The sequence below is a fragment of the Medicago truncatula genome, chromosome 4 (genome assembly GCF_003473485.1).
Source record: "Medicago truncatula cultivar Jemalong A17 chromosome 4, MtrunA17r5.0-ANR, whole genome shotgun sequence".
Classification (NCBI taxonomy): domain Eukaryota; kingdom Viridiplantae; phylum Streptophyta; class Magnoliopsida; order Fabales; family Fabaceae; genus Medicago; species Medicago truncatula.
Genome location: NC_053045.1, coordinates 49,220,876 through 49,235,667, shown reverse-complemented (window position 1 = coordinate 49,235,667; position 14,792 = coordinate 49,220,876). Strand labels below are relative to the sequence as shown.

Here is a 14,792-nt window from a genome sequence, read left to right as displayed (position 1 = left end):
AACTTTATCAGTTGAGCTCGCATTTTCAAATAAAAAACAATTATTGAAGGTAGTTTACTCGTATTTATTTTTTATCTGAGAAAAGTACCTAAAATGAAGACAACAAAAATGACTGTCTAAACACTGCTCAAACATTAAGCAGGATCGACCAACAAAACAAAGGAACGAAAGTAAAAAACACATGTATCATAGGCTAGTATGTACCGACAATTATCTAGTTATTTGTATATACAAGTCTAATTGAGGAACCTTTTTCTTCTAAATCTCAACAAGATTTGAGATGGCTGGAGAGGATTTGGATTATGATCAAGATAAAAACTTAGTTGTATACCTAACCTGCTGCAGGCAAAATTGAAAACGATGACTCTTTGAATGTGAGTGTGAAGCCATGAATCCATCTGGAACCCTCTAGAGTATACCATAGACAACTAAATGGATGTAATACTTGTTGACTTTATCAGCAGAGACATATATCATCTTCATTGAAAATAAGAACAATGAAGTGGCTGCAGCAAGCTAAATTCATGGAACATTAACAGAATCTTACAACTTTCTCATACATAATAACAAGCCGAGCCAAGTACCAAGCATTATATTTTGACTTATTCATGATGTCTCGATTACAGTCACCTTTCTTCTTCCAGAAGCGGTTGAGATGCAGCATCTGAAAAGAAAAAAAATTCCCAATATGTCAAAGATTACTAAGGATGATAAGACGGGAGCCCCTAATATGGACATCTTTTATTAGGGTGTACCCATGATCCTTACTAATTGGCTGGCGATAATAGCAGGTAGGTTTTGTTCCTTTCCAATTTACATCATACAAATTGAGAAAAATGTAAGTTGTTGGTTTGGTGTTGTGTTGGAAACCACCGCCACAACCAATTAATTCCGCAATTCATAGCAACCAATTTATATGGCTGAGTTTTTGGAATTAAAAATGAATGAATCTGAATGAATCCCAGGCTGAAGAAACGCAGCAACAACAACAAGCAATGAATCACAGTTAGGGGACACAACAACGCTGACAAAAGTGTTCGATGGAGGTCCTGTGAGACTCCCAAATACACACAGATAACAATTCCAAAAGTACAGCGACTTCCTTGAAGTTGTCAACATTTCCAACAAGCATTCCAACAGATCCAAAGGCTACGACATCCTTGTGTGATCAATCATTACATTAAACACGTAAAGTCATTCCTATTTCTTAATTTCATCAAATATTGATAAATAATATGAAAATTGCATTCAAGGAAGCAGAGGCAGCAAATAAGGCTTGCGAGGAACCAAGTGTGAACATCAATGGATGCCAACCAAGCCTTCTCTGGGTCCTGGCCGACGAAGGTCTTCTCCCACCATTGCTCCTCATAAAGATGTACATGGAAGGAGGATGTACAATGTGAAATGGAATGAAAAGGGGGGAATGGAAAAGTGATTTGTACGGTGTAAACTGGAAAGGACTACAATCTACCTACTATTGTCGGTCAATTAGTAAGGACCATGGGTTGGATCCTAATAAAAGAGGTTGATATTAGGGGCTCCTTGATAAGACAGGTAGAAAAATTACAGAAGTTCAAAATTCAAGATCCAACTTTGACGTAATTCAAACATGATAATGCATGAAACTAGGAATGCAAAGCAGCAACGAAATCGATTATATAACTTCTAAACAGTTAGAAGTAACCATCTTTTGACAGATTTGATACTTACCTCCAGGAGTTTGCTGTCCATTACTATTAGACATAGTTTTGCCAGTTTTCTCCGCAATTTCGGCTAAGATCAAACGTGACAGAAGAAGGCCAGCAATAAAAGCACCCAAAACTAGCATCATGAAAACTTCATCCCATCCCCTTGTTGACAAGAAACCTGTAAGAAGAGGTCCAATAGCTGCACCAACTGATCCAGTACCGTCTATGATAGCAGTCACCGTGGCAAGAGCACGAGAATCGCCTTTGAGAGATTTATGTGTACCCAAGTCAGCAGAGACGGCAGTAGTAATAAGTGCATAAGGCCCGTTTACGAATAATCCAGTTATGAACATAAGTCCAATGTTGACATGCATAGAAACACTACCGTATGATCGGTATAAAAGCATAGCAGGAATTGCTGCATACATGAAGCTGCCTGCGGTTATAGCACGGGCACTGAGTTTATCAGACATGTAGCCAGCAAGTATTCCCCCAAAAATACCACCCACATCGAACAAGGTTGAAAGGTTCCCGGCAGATTTAACAGACAGATACTTCCCGCCGATTTCTGCAACATGAACGTTAATTTTTTATGGCAGACAAAGGTTTGTGACCAATTGTATTTGAAATGAAATGAACCAAACTAAACATGTTTTAGGGGACACAAGCTTATCAACCTGAGTGTGACTATAACTTTACTAATATGTAACTATAAACATTGAAAACCATTATCTCCCTAGACTGGGTCACCTTCTCATATAAATTGCAATCATATAAGTTATATATAGAAAGCTAACACTTCAGTATCTCAATGTGCTTCTGTAAGTTACTGATATGTGTAAGAATTTACACTCATGAGTTTGGTTCTACAAAACAAATAAACACTGACTAAAAGCTTGGATGACCTATAACTCCCATATGTTAAAGCAGAACAAGAAATGGAAAGAGCTTATTTTAATATGAAGTATTTACCATCTCTGAAAAAAATCAGTATATGCCAGCTTCCAAAATAATTCACACACGCAGAAACTGGTCAATTATGCAATTTCAATCAACTGTCTAAAATATACCCAACTATACACAGTGAATCGCTAATTTAGTCCCTAAAGTTATAGAGTCGAACAACTTTTTCTTTTGGTTTCTCATAGGTTCCCTCTTCAATAGTTGTAATTTTATTCGAGAAACTCTCACTAAATGTGGACATCTCTCTCAACTGGGACTCAAACCTTGATTTGCCAAGTTTCTGCTAGACTCAATCCCTGCTGGTACAAAGTCGAGCAATTTTAAAATGATCTATGGTGTTGATAATCTTCAATCATACTTGATCTCAATGTATAATTTTTAAACTAAATTGACACACTCAAAATGAATAATATGTTAAAATATTCTGATTTGAAAGACTACGTAAATTAAGTAGACAACATCCTGAAATTTTATGAATACCGCTGATTCATCAATATAGACTGTCTCCCAAGTTGACATGGTCCTACAATTTTAGGAGCGGTTTTAATCTATGTAGAAAATACACTTCTGCTGATTGATGGTGCGTCAGATGTCTAGCATTGGTCAAATGTCCAACATCAACGCATAGTTACTTCAATTACTTTCATTTTCTTTTCTTAAATTATTACCGGTGTCCGTGTGACAGCTTCATGTAGACATGAAACAAAACATACTCTCTACTATAGGTACTTAGAATGCAATGTAGGTGATGGAAGATTACCTGTTTGAGTCAAGTAAAACGGCAACCAATAAAGAAAAGTATAAGCAACAAGCTTAGCAAAGAAAAGACACAAAGCAAAAGTAATAACCCCTGGTATCATACAAGCTTCAAGTAACCCAATACTCTTCCCTCTCCCATCACCACCCTTTCCACTTCCACTCTCCCTCTCTCCTTCAACCACCACACCATCACCACCAACAGTTTTAACAACCTGAGCCTCTTCATCACCATGAATACAAGAAAACCCAACATCCTCAGGATAAGCAGGTAAGAAAAAAAACACAATAACCCCACCAAACATAATCAACCCACCAAGAGAAACAAAAGACCAACCCCAACCATAATCCAAAACACTAGCAGCAAGAAGAGAACCACTAATATTCCCAACAGAAGTATGTGCATTCCAAATACCCATTATCAAACCTCTCTTCCTCTTCCCAAACCAGTTACCGATAACGGCGACGACCGACGGCCAACCCGTCGCTTGAAACAACCCAGCAATCATTTGCATAACCAAAAAAAACCAAAACTCATGAACATTCCAAAAAAAACCCATACCAAAAAGACCAACAAAGATTCCACTCCCAATCATACCCGTCGTAAGAAACAAACGTAGGTCTAACGAATCACCTAAGTGACCTGCAACGTACATGCCGATAGAGTAACATGCAAGAAATGCAACATCGATTTCTCCGAGTTTGGAGACACCTTCTGGGGTATTGAATGGGGCCCACCCGTGGGTTTTGTTGGGTGGACATAGAACGCTTTTGACAATTCCGGTGGGTTTACGTGAAGCGTGGTAACAAACGTAGGCTATGAATGTTATTAGTAAAACCATGTAACGGTATGTTTGAAGGTTCCATTCTTTGTTTCGTATTAATTTGATTCCGGGTGGTGGTTCTCTTGTAGAAGATGATGACATTGGTAATGGTAATTAATTAATTGTGTAAGTATGATCCTCAATTAATTAATTAATTAATTGAGTTTTGGGTAATGAAGAAGATTGTAGTTGAAGATTTTGGGGGGTGAAAGAAAGGGTAAGAATTAGACAACAGAGAGAGGGAGGGCGAGAATGGCGGGAGGGAGAAGAAGGAAGACGTGGCAATATATGGTTAATTAAGGAGTCACACGTGGATTTTGTGACTGGTGGTGAGTAATTACTCGGCCGTCCTCACCGTTCTCTACGACGGTGACACCTGGCTTTTTTCATTTTTTTGACAAGTTCTTAATTTTTCCTGTCTTTTTGATGAAAATGCATGATATTTTGAGATTACATATACCATTTTTTTTTATCAAACATTTGCAAACCTAATTCTTGAAATTGGATAGAACTAAAATAAACGACATATTCTTTTTTTCAAAATGCAAATTCAAGTTTAATAATTTTTAGTTAAGCCAAAAGAAATCTCATCCATTTTAGAAGGTAAATTTGAACTTTATTTTTTTTATACCCATAAATTCGAACTTTGTAAAATTAAATATTCTTCGATTAAAATAGGTTTGATTTGTTAAAAATTTCAAAACATAAATCTAACATATTATTTGTCATAGGTCATTTTTTAAGGCATGATATAGCCGTTTTGAAAGCTTATTTAACGGTCTTTTTCATATTGAGTTTTTTAAATATAATATTATAAACATAATAAAATAGATAAATAGGTTTAAAAATAATTAGGTTAAACATCATGAGACATATTAATCTACTATCACCGTGTGATATGAAAAGTTATTTCTATGAGGTAACTCGACACTTCTTTTCAACATTGATAACTAAAGATTGGATTAAGGAAGGTCTTCAATCTCAACTTCCTAAAGTCTTTATGTCTGCCTTGTGGTGGGTGTGGAGATGAAGAATCATAGGATCCTAGGTGGCAACCAGTGGAAGAATTATGACGTGCTTAGATACATTCATACTTTGCATGATGATATATATCATTATCTGCTTGGAAAAGGAACAAATGCAAATATTAGAAATGAGGTATGATGGGAACCTCCACAACCAGGTCTTTGTGAAATTGAATGTTGGAAGTTGTAACTCTCATGGAGGGATTGGTGATGATAGTCTTATTCGAGACGATAAAGGTAATTGGCTTGTTGGGTTCTCCTTCAATGATGGGCAAGGCGATGTGTTATTTGTTGAGCTCTTTGCAATTTATCATTGTATCACTCTTCTGCTTCAGCATGGGCATTCAAGAGCAATTATAGAATCATATAGCCTAGAGGCTATTCAGTTGTTGACTCGAAGAAATGAGTTAGAGTTTCATGAATACAATTCGTTACTGCTAAGGATTACCAGTTTGATCAACCACGCCCCTGATTTGGTCTTGCATCGTATATTTCGAGAAACTAATCTCAGTACTGATTGGTTGGCAAAATACGAAAAATTCTTCCGTTATAGGTGTCACGACATGGTCCTATCTGTCTTATGGGCTCTTAGATCAGCTCTTTAGGGATACCCTGGGCACTTAACGTGTCTTTTCTGTTTTTTCTTTTGATTTATTTTAATTTACCAAAAAAAATCTGCTACCACCGTGTTAAATAAGTCCAAGATGGTTTATCACATGATCTTACATAATCAGAATGTAATTGTCGGTGCTGTTTTGTACGGTGGTGATGTGGTGGTGCAAAGCGTCAATTGGTTAACTGGAACGGGGGGTGTACCTGCAAACACTCTGACGCTCAAGTCAGTAAGAGATCAGAATGAGGGTTTATAGAGAAGATGATTCTACCTTGGGGACTGCGAAGAGTCCCCTTTATATAGAGGTGAGTGTTTGCAGAGTCATTGTAAGGCACACGTGTGCCCGACGGTTACGAATTAGTAGGAATTGTAACAGCATATTTCGGGAGTGTGGAAGGAGACGTTACAATTCATTTGAATTGGCCTCGGTTGCTCTGAGCATCCTCCTCGCGGGGAAGGTTGTGTTACGGGGTAATCTTGCAAAATGTGGAATTTAGGCTGTATTTGTAATGGGCTTAAGTAATTGGGCATCAGGGTTTTAGCCAATCCAGAACATTACATATGCCCTCTATTTCTCTAAAAAGAAATAAATATTAAATATTAATTTTTATTATTATTATTAGTAACGCGTAGATGGAAAATTCGAACCGGTGCGATGGAGAAGACACTCTGGTGCAGTGGAGGCTTGTTCTTCGACGGTGGATGACGGAACCTGTAAAGAAACACCCGCTCCGACGCTCAAGTCAATATATGCTCAAGGGAGAGAAAACGTGTAAAGTGTGAATAATGAGATCATATTTGGTGTGGCAGTGGTGCCACGCTTGATGTAACTATTTCCATAAAATCCAGTGTGGGTTTGCGAAGACAGTTACAAATCAGTTGAATGGCTAAGATTGTCTTAGGGTGGTGTTTCGGTGTGGTTAGACACACATGTGACCTTGTCTGATAAATGGGTCGAAGTCCGGTTTGAAACAATTATATTTGAGAAGGTAGACGAAACAACAATATTCATTAGAAATTCATAACCATAAATGGAGTTGGGATTCAAACTCAATCATAGTGTCCGGCCCATCAAAAACATATTCCAACTTTTCGTTTTAATCTTCCAAATGTTTAAAAGGATTAAAAACATATTTAGTTCATGAACTAATAAAAAAATTAAATATATTTTTACTTTCCATAAATATTTGAAGTTTTTGTTTTAGTTCTTCAAATCATGTGTTACATTCGAATTTTTGCATGAATATTATAAGAATCTATCAAAAAATAATTTCTTTATGTTAAAAAATTCAATTTTTTTTTTACATTCTTATAGTATTTTAAATATTTTTATGAAAGTTCATTAAAAAATACAAACAACATAAAAAAATAGCGACAAACCATACAAAATTGAAACATAAAAGTCAACGAATTTTTTAGAAAAATTAAAACATATTTGACCTTATGAAAAAATAAGGCTGGCAGTTTTGAACCGGACGCGAATAAGTGTAATGCACACGTGTAGTGTTTCGTCTGTCTGTCATTCTCATCAGATTCAGAGCGAGCGGTTCGAAAACCCATAACGAATCAAAAACAAACTTCCCCGTACAGAACAGAACAGAACACAGAAGCAAAGCATTGGTACTTATTACTCTGACACATACACACTTTCTTCAACTCCCCTTTCTTATTGCGATATCTATCTATTAGAAGAAACTCTGATCCCTTCGCTATGGCGGCTACTATTGGAAATTCATTCATCTCCATCACTCCTCCCGAGCTTCGTTTTCAATGTATGTTATCTCAACCACTCTTTAGGCGCGATCAATTAATTTATTTAATCAACCATTATCTATGATTCATAACATGATATTATTTATACTTGTGTCCTCGAATCAAATGGAACAGAAGCAATTATTTTGAAATCATTAGATGGTGACAACTGAGTGAGTACTCACAAAATTAGGCACGGTTACTTATAGCAGAAATTGGACCACTTGAGAATTGCTTTAGTTTCCTGTAGTTACCTATGAAGCACTGACACAGCCGAACATGACACCAGTCATGGTAAAAATTTGAAATAATCATTTTTCATAAGTGTCGGTGCTACAGAGGTAGTTATTACATGCATCTCATACAAGGAGCATTTCTACTTCACTTGTTTTTAACTATGCATTTTGGTTCCCCCTTTTATGTAAATGAAAGATGTTTTCAAGTTTGAAGGCAATGCTTATAAAACATTATTTATTTTTTATTTTTTATTTTTTTATATCGAGTTCTTATGTGGTTATACTTATGTTCATGTTACCAGTTGAGTTGGAGAGGCAATCATTTTGCGATCTTAATGTTTTGAATAAGACAGAGTACTTCATTGCTTTTAAGGTACCCTTTTAACTCTCCTTACAGGGACAAACTTATTCTTTTTAGAAAGCTGGATCTTTAGTGCATGGCTTCATACTGATTATTTTGCTTTTGCTTTTGCTAGGTGAAGACCACTTCACCGACTAAGTACTTTGTACGACCTAACACTGGTGTTATACATCCTAGGGAATCGTGCATCATTAGAGGTGATTCTTGTCACTATCGCATAAACATTTACAAGTTGTGTTCCTTTATATATATATTTGGGAAAAGGGGATTTTAAAACTTGTATCAAGATGATCTTTTGTAATTTGAATTGTTGTTGGAATGTTGAACAACTGAAGTGGGCTCTCCGAAGGGTCTCCTATTCCTTTTAAAGATAATTCATTTGAACAAAGTACTGGTTGCCAAAGAAGTAGACATTAATTTGAAAAATACTGTTTCATACTATGCTTGAATAGATCTATATTAGGGCCTATTTGGTTTGAGAAAATATGTTATGTATTCATTTTTTCATTAATAAAGTGCTATTTAGGAAATAAAAGTGAAAACAAGTTGATAATTTTGTGATTAAAATGAATAGGAAATTAAAACACAATATTTTCTGACCTTAAAGCTATGAAGAGTTGAAGACTGCTAAGTTCAAAAGTTCAACCAATTAAAGTCACAAAATGTAGTTTTGTTTCCACATCAATGAAAACTAGGAAAAATGTAATACTAAGTTGCAAACCAGACATATGTACTATCTGCTTGTTTGTGATCTTTGAGCTTCTACCATTGTGCAGTATTAGCATCTATCATATTCTTCATTTTTTTTTTATTCACAGTCACCCTCCAAGCCCAACGAGAATATCCTCCTGGCATGCAATTTAGAGATAAGTTTCTCATACAAACTACAACAGTGGATCCAAACACCGATGTTGATGATCTTCCGTCGGATACTGTAAGAGAGCTAGTAACTTTGTTTTACAGGATCATATCTAAAAATTTGAAAATAAAAATTGATCAAGGTCATATTCATTTTGCTTTGCAGTTTAATAAGGATAGTGGAAGGTTAACAGAAGAGTTGAAACTAAGAGTTGTATATGTCTCTCCTACCTCACCTCAAGGAAGCACAAGAGATGATACAGTGACAAACTCCACACAAAATCTTGATACTTCTTCGGTGAGTTTCTCTGTTTCTCCCATTCACCCTCTCCTTCGGGATAGCAGTTATTAAGTTTTATTTTTATGCTTCTTCTCAAATTTGGTAATATTATGTCTCAAGCTAGAATCATCATCTTCACATACGGGCATTGTTTAAGAAATGCAAACTAACTTAAAATATCTGTGACGGTTCAAGCCTTAGAGATGAGATAAAGGGGTTTCTTCAGTTGACTTGGCCAAGTGGAAAAAGAAAGAAAGTATCTACTCTTTAAATCACTCTCAACTTTACTCTAGGCTATGTCCTGATTCTCTGGGAAACAAAACTCTATAATTCTTGGGTTTTATTACAGCTTGCAACTGCAATGTGTATGGTGCTCGAGGGAAACAGAACTTAGGATATAGCAGATGTGGGAAGTATAGATGTTTTTCATGTGATGCATTCCAGGTGCAGATTCGCATAGGATAAGTTTGGTCTCAAATTGGTTTAGCTAGGATTATTTGTTAAGGATCACGTGAGATTTTACTCTTCATTTGATTGGCCATAGATTACATACTGATTGAGATGCAGGGCTTCTGGTGTGAGTGTGACACCAATCTTCATAATATTTTTGCGACCTTAGCAGCTGGACATAAAATAGTCAGACGGTAAAAAATTAATGAGAAGTTTAGTTGCTTGATGAGCTCTATTGCCGAGTTTGAGTAGTCGTCTCTAATACATTAGTATTACATATTATGTGTCTTTTGCTTCCTTACAAATCCATTACTTAATTAATTTTTCTTTGTTTGAAGAGTCAAGCCCTACAACAATTGAAGGAGGAAAGAGATGCCTCTGTCAGACAAGCACGGCATCTGCAACAGGAACTGGTAATTATGTTACATGTTGTCTTAACATTACTCTGATCATATGATTTGTGTTAACATTTGATTTGGACTTTTACTTCCAAGTATATCATGACTAAACTTGTAGTTGATTGTGAACATTACTGAAAGTTTGAGCCACTCTACCTCAAAAAAATTCCAAAACTTCTATTAGATGACTTATATACAATACAAATCAATATGAATTATGACCTATTTACATGATTATATTAAAGAATTGTATCATTTTTTACTTATCATTTCCTTTATCTTGATAGAAATATTATTATGCTCGTAATTTTATTCTATGCTGACTACTATAGGGTATAGACCCCTATGGAGGGAGTTAGTTTCCTAAAATGAAGGAGGTATTCGATAGTTAATGTTCTTCTGATTATGATTTAAGGAAATATTTTCCGAAAATAATTGAATATTGATTCTTCAATTTCTTTTGATAAGCTGGTGTCCAAGAACTATTGCTAAATATCACTAATCCAAATCAATGTTTTCTTGATGAGCAGGACATGCTGAAAAGGCGAAGAAATCGTAGAAGTGATCCGGGCTTTTCCTTCACCTTTGCCATGTTTGTGGGCCTTATTGGATTCTTGTTTGGTTTGCTTTTGAAACTTTCATTGTCTTCACCACCTACACAATGATTTCATTTTGTTCAGAACCTTTGCATGACGACCCTTTAGTGTTACTTATTACTGTAAAGTTCTTTTTTCTGCTGGAAAGGATTTTGTTTTCTTCATTTTTTCATTTGTTTATATATTAATCATTTTGGAATTTCCTTATTTGAAAATTTACTACCCTTATTAGTTACGGATATTACTATGCATCTTGGATAATAATATAGCAAAACTAAGGCATCAAACAAACAAACGGACTGTTCTATGAAAACTGTCTATTTACTTTGTTTTTATTTTTATTATTATTGTTTATTTATCATTTATTTATATTATCATCCAGCACTTCTTACGTGTGTTGAGGATGAAATGAATATTTAACATATGGTAGCTGACATGTCCATTTGTCATTGGCTAAGTTACGTGGATGGATGGTGGCTCATTTTCAGGATGTGGAGAAACAATCACTCATAAATCACCTAATAAATATAGCTGTAATTAACAATCATAAATAAATGTTTTGTTTGGGAGTTGAGGAAAGTAGAGGGATCTAGATCTCTCATGTTTTTATTCTACGTGGATAAATATTTCTTAAACTAAGTTTGGCAACTAACATGAAATATAAATAGTAGTTACCTCCATCCAAAATCAATCAGAATTGGAAATGGAAATATTTTGCTAATTAGTGTGTTGCTTGATTAGCAACGTGTTAATATTGTAATCTTTGAAAACTAAAAAACTGAATTGAGACCATTCTAGCAATGTCAATTTGTAACAATTGGTGAGGATCGCTGCAGAGATTGCTCCATTTAGGGGCTTGCGTTTGAGCCCCCACCCAATCCACCCATGTGGGATGAGGGTAGGGACGTGGGAGAGTGGTTTGAAGACATGGATGGGGATCATATATTTGCTTTGCAGAGATTCCGAACACTTCATTAAAATACATTTTTTTAACAAATTTTAAATAATTTTTGTATTTGTGTATTTTGTATGTTATTGATTTATCTTTCTATAAAAATATACGTATAATTTTTTTTATATGCAATGATGATTTTCTTTTATGGACAAATTTTAAGTTATTTTACTACTAATTTGTTGAAAAAAAATAGAATTGATTTTTTATGTTAATGGGATCTCCAAAAAAACCGTAGGAATCTTCGAGGATAAGGTTGGGGAAAATAATTTCCTATGGGGAATGAAGATGGGTGTTCTCCATCCTTATCCCATTGACATCCCTTCTCCGAAATCGAGCCCATATAAGGGTCTGATTGGTTCGCAGGTTTTGAAGGGGAGTGGAGGGGATATTTTAAATTTTTTGTATTTGGTTCAATTTTTAGAAGGAGAGGGGAGGGAGAGGAAGGAGAGCAAAATCCCTCATAAGCTCATTTATTGCTCCCCTCAAATTGGAGTTTTTTGGAGGGGAGGGGAGGGAAAGAAAAATGAGTTAATGCAATTTTAATTACATTGACATTATTATCCTCATATTTATTTTTAAATGACAAAATCGTCCTTATTAAAAATTTAAGTGCTTTCAACATATTGCTTATTAACCTCTTTTTTGTAACATGCCAATGTCATCTTCTTTTTTTAACGAGAACCACATATTCATGTCTTCTATTTTTTTTTACAAGAATTCACTTTTTTTACTAACATTGCTTTTATTTTTTTATTTTGATATATTTATTTTGTAGTTTTTAGTTGTATTATATATTAGGTAAAAAAAAAAGTTGTATTATATATTAAAACATTATTAATAAAATTTGTACCAGATTTTTTTATAAATATATTTTATAAATAATTTATGACAATAATTTTTTTATAAATATTTTTATATTGTATTAGATTGTGGAGTTTTCGGTTACTGAGTTTTATATTTAATTTTTTATGAAGTGAATAATTTAAAAATCATGATATTGTTTTAAGATTAGAGGGATAAAAAAAGCAATTTGGTATAAAATCTCTTCCCTCCCCTTGTGAACCAAATACATATTTAATTAAAATTCCTCCCCTCCCCTTCATTTCATCGTTTGAACCAAACATATATTTAAATTTAATTGATATATCTTCCCTTCCTTTCCCTCCCCTCTAGTAAAATCCCTCCCCTCCCCTCCGTTCAACCAAACGGACCTTAAGAGTGTGAGTAGTGTTAATATATGACATTGATTGTGTTCATATAATCTTTCCACGTTCAAGTTTAAAAAGAGCAAATCCTTTGCAAATCGTAAACCTATTTTTAAAGTCATTGCTTGGCCATATCTAAGTCATTTTGCATCAATTGTTTATAGTTGTAGGCTACCCGAATAAAACCGAACTAATCTCTAACTATTGTTGAGAGACCTCAATTGCCCTTCTCATTATGAGTTATAAGTCATTCGGTCATTCTCACACAATTAAAAAAATAGAGGAATGTTATCATCACTTTCTTTTAAGCATTTTCTTTGATACTCACTCTTTTATTGGGTAAAATTAATGTATGTCCTACCACTTTATGTGGGTTCCATTTTCAAAATGTTGGTCCTACATTCATATCACCCAATAAAAGAGTAAATGTTAGAGAGAATGTTGTTGTTAGCATTTTTCTAAAAAATATATTGTTAACTTTGTATTAAAGATAGATTATGAATTATTTTACAAAATTATATTGTATTGATATGAGAAAAAGAAATTAGTAGAATTAAAAGATTTTACAAAATATATTGTATTGATAATATGAAAAAAAGAAATAGTAGAATTAAAAGAAAAGATTAAGTAATAAATAGTAAATAATATGATAACAAAAAATCAAAACTATCTGCAATGGACGCATTTACATCATTCCTTTGATTCTCAATCTTCTTCCTCAAGAAACCGTTGGAATTATGATTCCCTCAAGAATTTCCGTCAAATCTCCCCCCCTCGTTCAGAATCACATCAAACAGGTTTATTTGATGCTGTGTTGTGCTATTGCTGCTTCAGCTGTTGGAGCATTTCTTCATCTATTATGAGGTTGTCTTTGTTGATGGCTTCGGCTTTGTTTCAGGGTGCCTCTATTGGACCCTTGATTGATTTGGCTATTGTTATCGATTCTAGGTTTAAATAAATGCCTTCATTGCATTTTAAGTGCTTTTAAATGCCTTACCACGTTTGTGGCAACTTCCTTGGCCTTTGCATGTTTCTCAGCAGCAGCTTTGGTTGCAAGGCGTAGGGAGTATCTCTACCTTGGTGGCTTGCTTTCTTCTGGGTTGTCTATTCTTATGTGGTTGCATTTTGCTTCCTCTGTCTTTGGTGGTTCTACTGCGCTCTTTAAGTTTGAGGTAAGTGATTATTTATCATTCTTGCTAATTTATGCTACAAACTTAGTGAAAATGTATTATGGTACCTATTTTATCCTATATGTCTATGAATAAAATACCTTACTGAGGTCTTGCTTGCTGGTTTGCAGTTGTATTTTGGGCTTTTGGTGTTTGTGGGTTATGTTGTAGTAGACACCCAAGAAATAATTGAAAGGAGCCAAAATGCTCCTATACTACACTGAAATTGGTGGTAAATATATCGAGACTGAGCATTCAAGCTCTACATGTTTTCTTCCTCTTGAAGGAAGCTCTACAGGTTTTGATAGTTTGATGCCTGCCATCCAATCGATCTGTCCATTCTAAACCAATATCAAGATTCTCTCACATTGGTTGTGTTTGTGTATGTGTTTCATGTATGAAATTGAAATAACAAACAAAATGTAAAATCTTTGTTTGGACCTTCCTTTGACGAGGTTTCTGTTATGCAGCCTGCAATCCATGAGTGTTTTGAGTTTGTTGTCTAATAGAGATGGATAATGTTTCGTAGACACCATTTTCTCATACACACATTGTACCACTATCATGTGAGACTGTGTGAGAGACACAAAAGGTGAGTTTTTTTTTGTGTGTGTGGGGACCACATGAACACATGTCACAATTGTATGTGGGTGTACAGGTGGT

General features: G+C 34.8%; 3 protein-coding genes across 3 annotated transcripts; 2 read left to right on the top strand and 1 right to left on the bottom strand.

Annotated features, from left to right (window-relative positions):
• Window positions 1–40: 40 nt before the first annotated feature.
• LOC25493603 (putative glycerol-3-phosphate transporter 4) lies at window positions 41–4,626 on the bottom strand. Its single transcript, XM_013602147.3, has 3 exons — window positions 3,412–4,626; window positions 1,711–2,256; window positions 41–664 (listed from the first exon to the last, which is right to left on the bottom strand). Exons 1-3 carry the CDS (start codon window positions 4,331–4,333, stop codon window positions 627–629), a joined length of 1,506 nt encoding a protein of 501 aa, XP_013457601.1. The 5' UTR covers window positions 4,334–4,626; the 3' UTR covers window positions 41–626.
• A 2,745-nt stretch (window positions 4,627–7,371) lies between these two features.
• On the top strand, window positions 7,372–11,113 carry LOC25493602 (vesicle-associated protein 2-1). The gene is made up of 7 exons (XM_013602146.3): window positions 7,372–7,641; window positions 8,160–8,230; window positions 8,334–8,415; window positions 9,037–9,152; window positions 9,243–9,374; window positions 10,145–10,219; window positions 10,735–11,113. The coding sequence occupies exons 1-7, from the start codon at window positions 7,581–7,583 to the stop codon at window positions 10,867–10,869; spliced, it is 672 nt and encodes a 223-aa protein (XP_013457600.2). The 5' UTR covers window positions 7,372–7,580; the 3' UTR covers window positions 10,870–11,113.
• A 2,782-nt stretch (window positions 11,114–13,895) lies between these two features.
• Window positions 13,896–14,444, top strand: LOC25493601 (bax inhibitor 1; the record flags this gene model as incomplete). Its single annotated transcript, XM_039832793.1, has 2 exons — window positions 13,896–14,096; window positions 14,240–14,444. Coding segments are annotated over 2 exons (315 nt in total), but the record flags the coding sequence as incomplete, so codon positions are not given.
• Window positions 14,445–14,792: the final 348 nt, after the last annotated feature.

What these genes read in the sequence shown, in the direction of transcription:
- LOC25493602 (XM_013602146.3), top strand. Translation starts at nt 7,581, where the DNA reads ATGGCGGCTACTATTGGAAATTCATTCATCTCCATCACTCCTCCCGAG. An exon ending in AGTACTTCATTGCTTTTAAG is followed by an intron (nt 8,231 to 8,333) that starts GTACCCTTTTAA and finishes TGCTTTTGCTAG; the next exon opens with GTGAAGACCACTTCACCGAC. An exon ending in ATGATCTTCCGTCGGATACT is followed by an intron (nt 9,153 to 9,242) that starts GTAAGAGAGCTA and finishes TTTGCTTTGCAG; the next exon opens with TTTAATAAGGATAGTGGAAG.
- LOC25493603 (XM_013602147.3), bottom strand. Translation starts at nt 4,333, where the DNA reads ATGTCATCATCTTCTACAAGAGAACCACCACCCGGAATCAAATTAATA. An exon ending in GTTTTACTTGACTCAAACAG is followed by an intron (nt 2,257 to 3,411) that starts GTAATCTTCCAT and finishes TTCATGTTGCAG; the next exon opens with AAATCGGCGGGAAGTATCTG. An exon ending in TGGACAGCAAACTCCTGGAG is followed by an intron (nt 665 to 1,710) that starts GTAAGTATCAAA and finishes TTTTCTTTTCAG; the next exon opens with ATGCTGCATCTCAACCGCTT.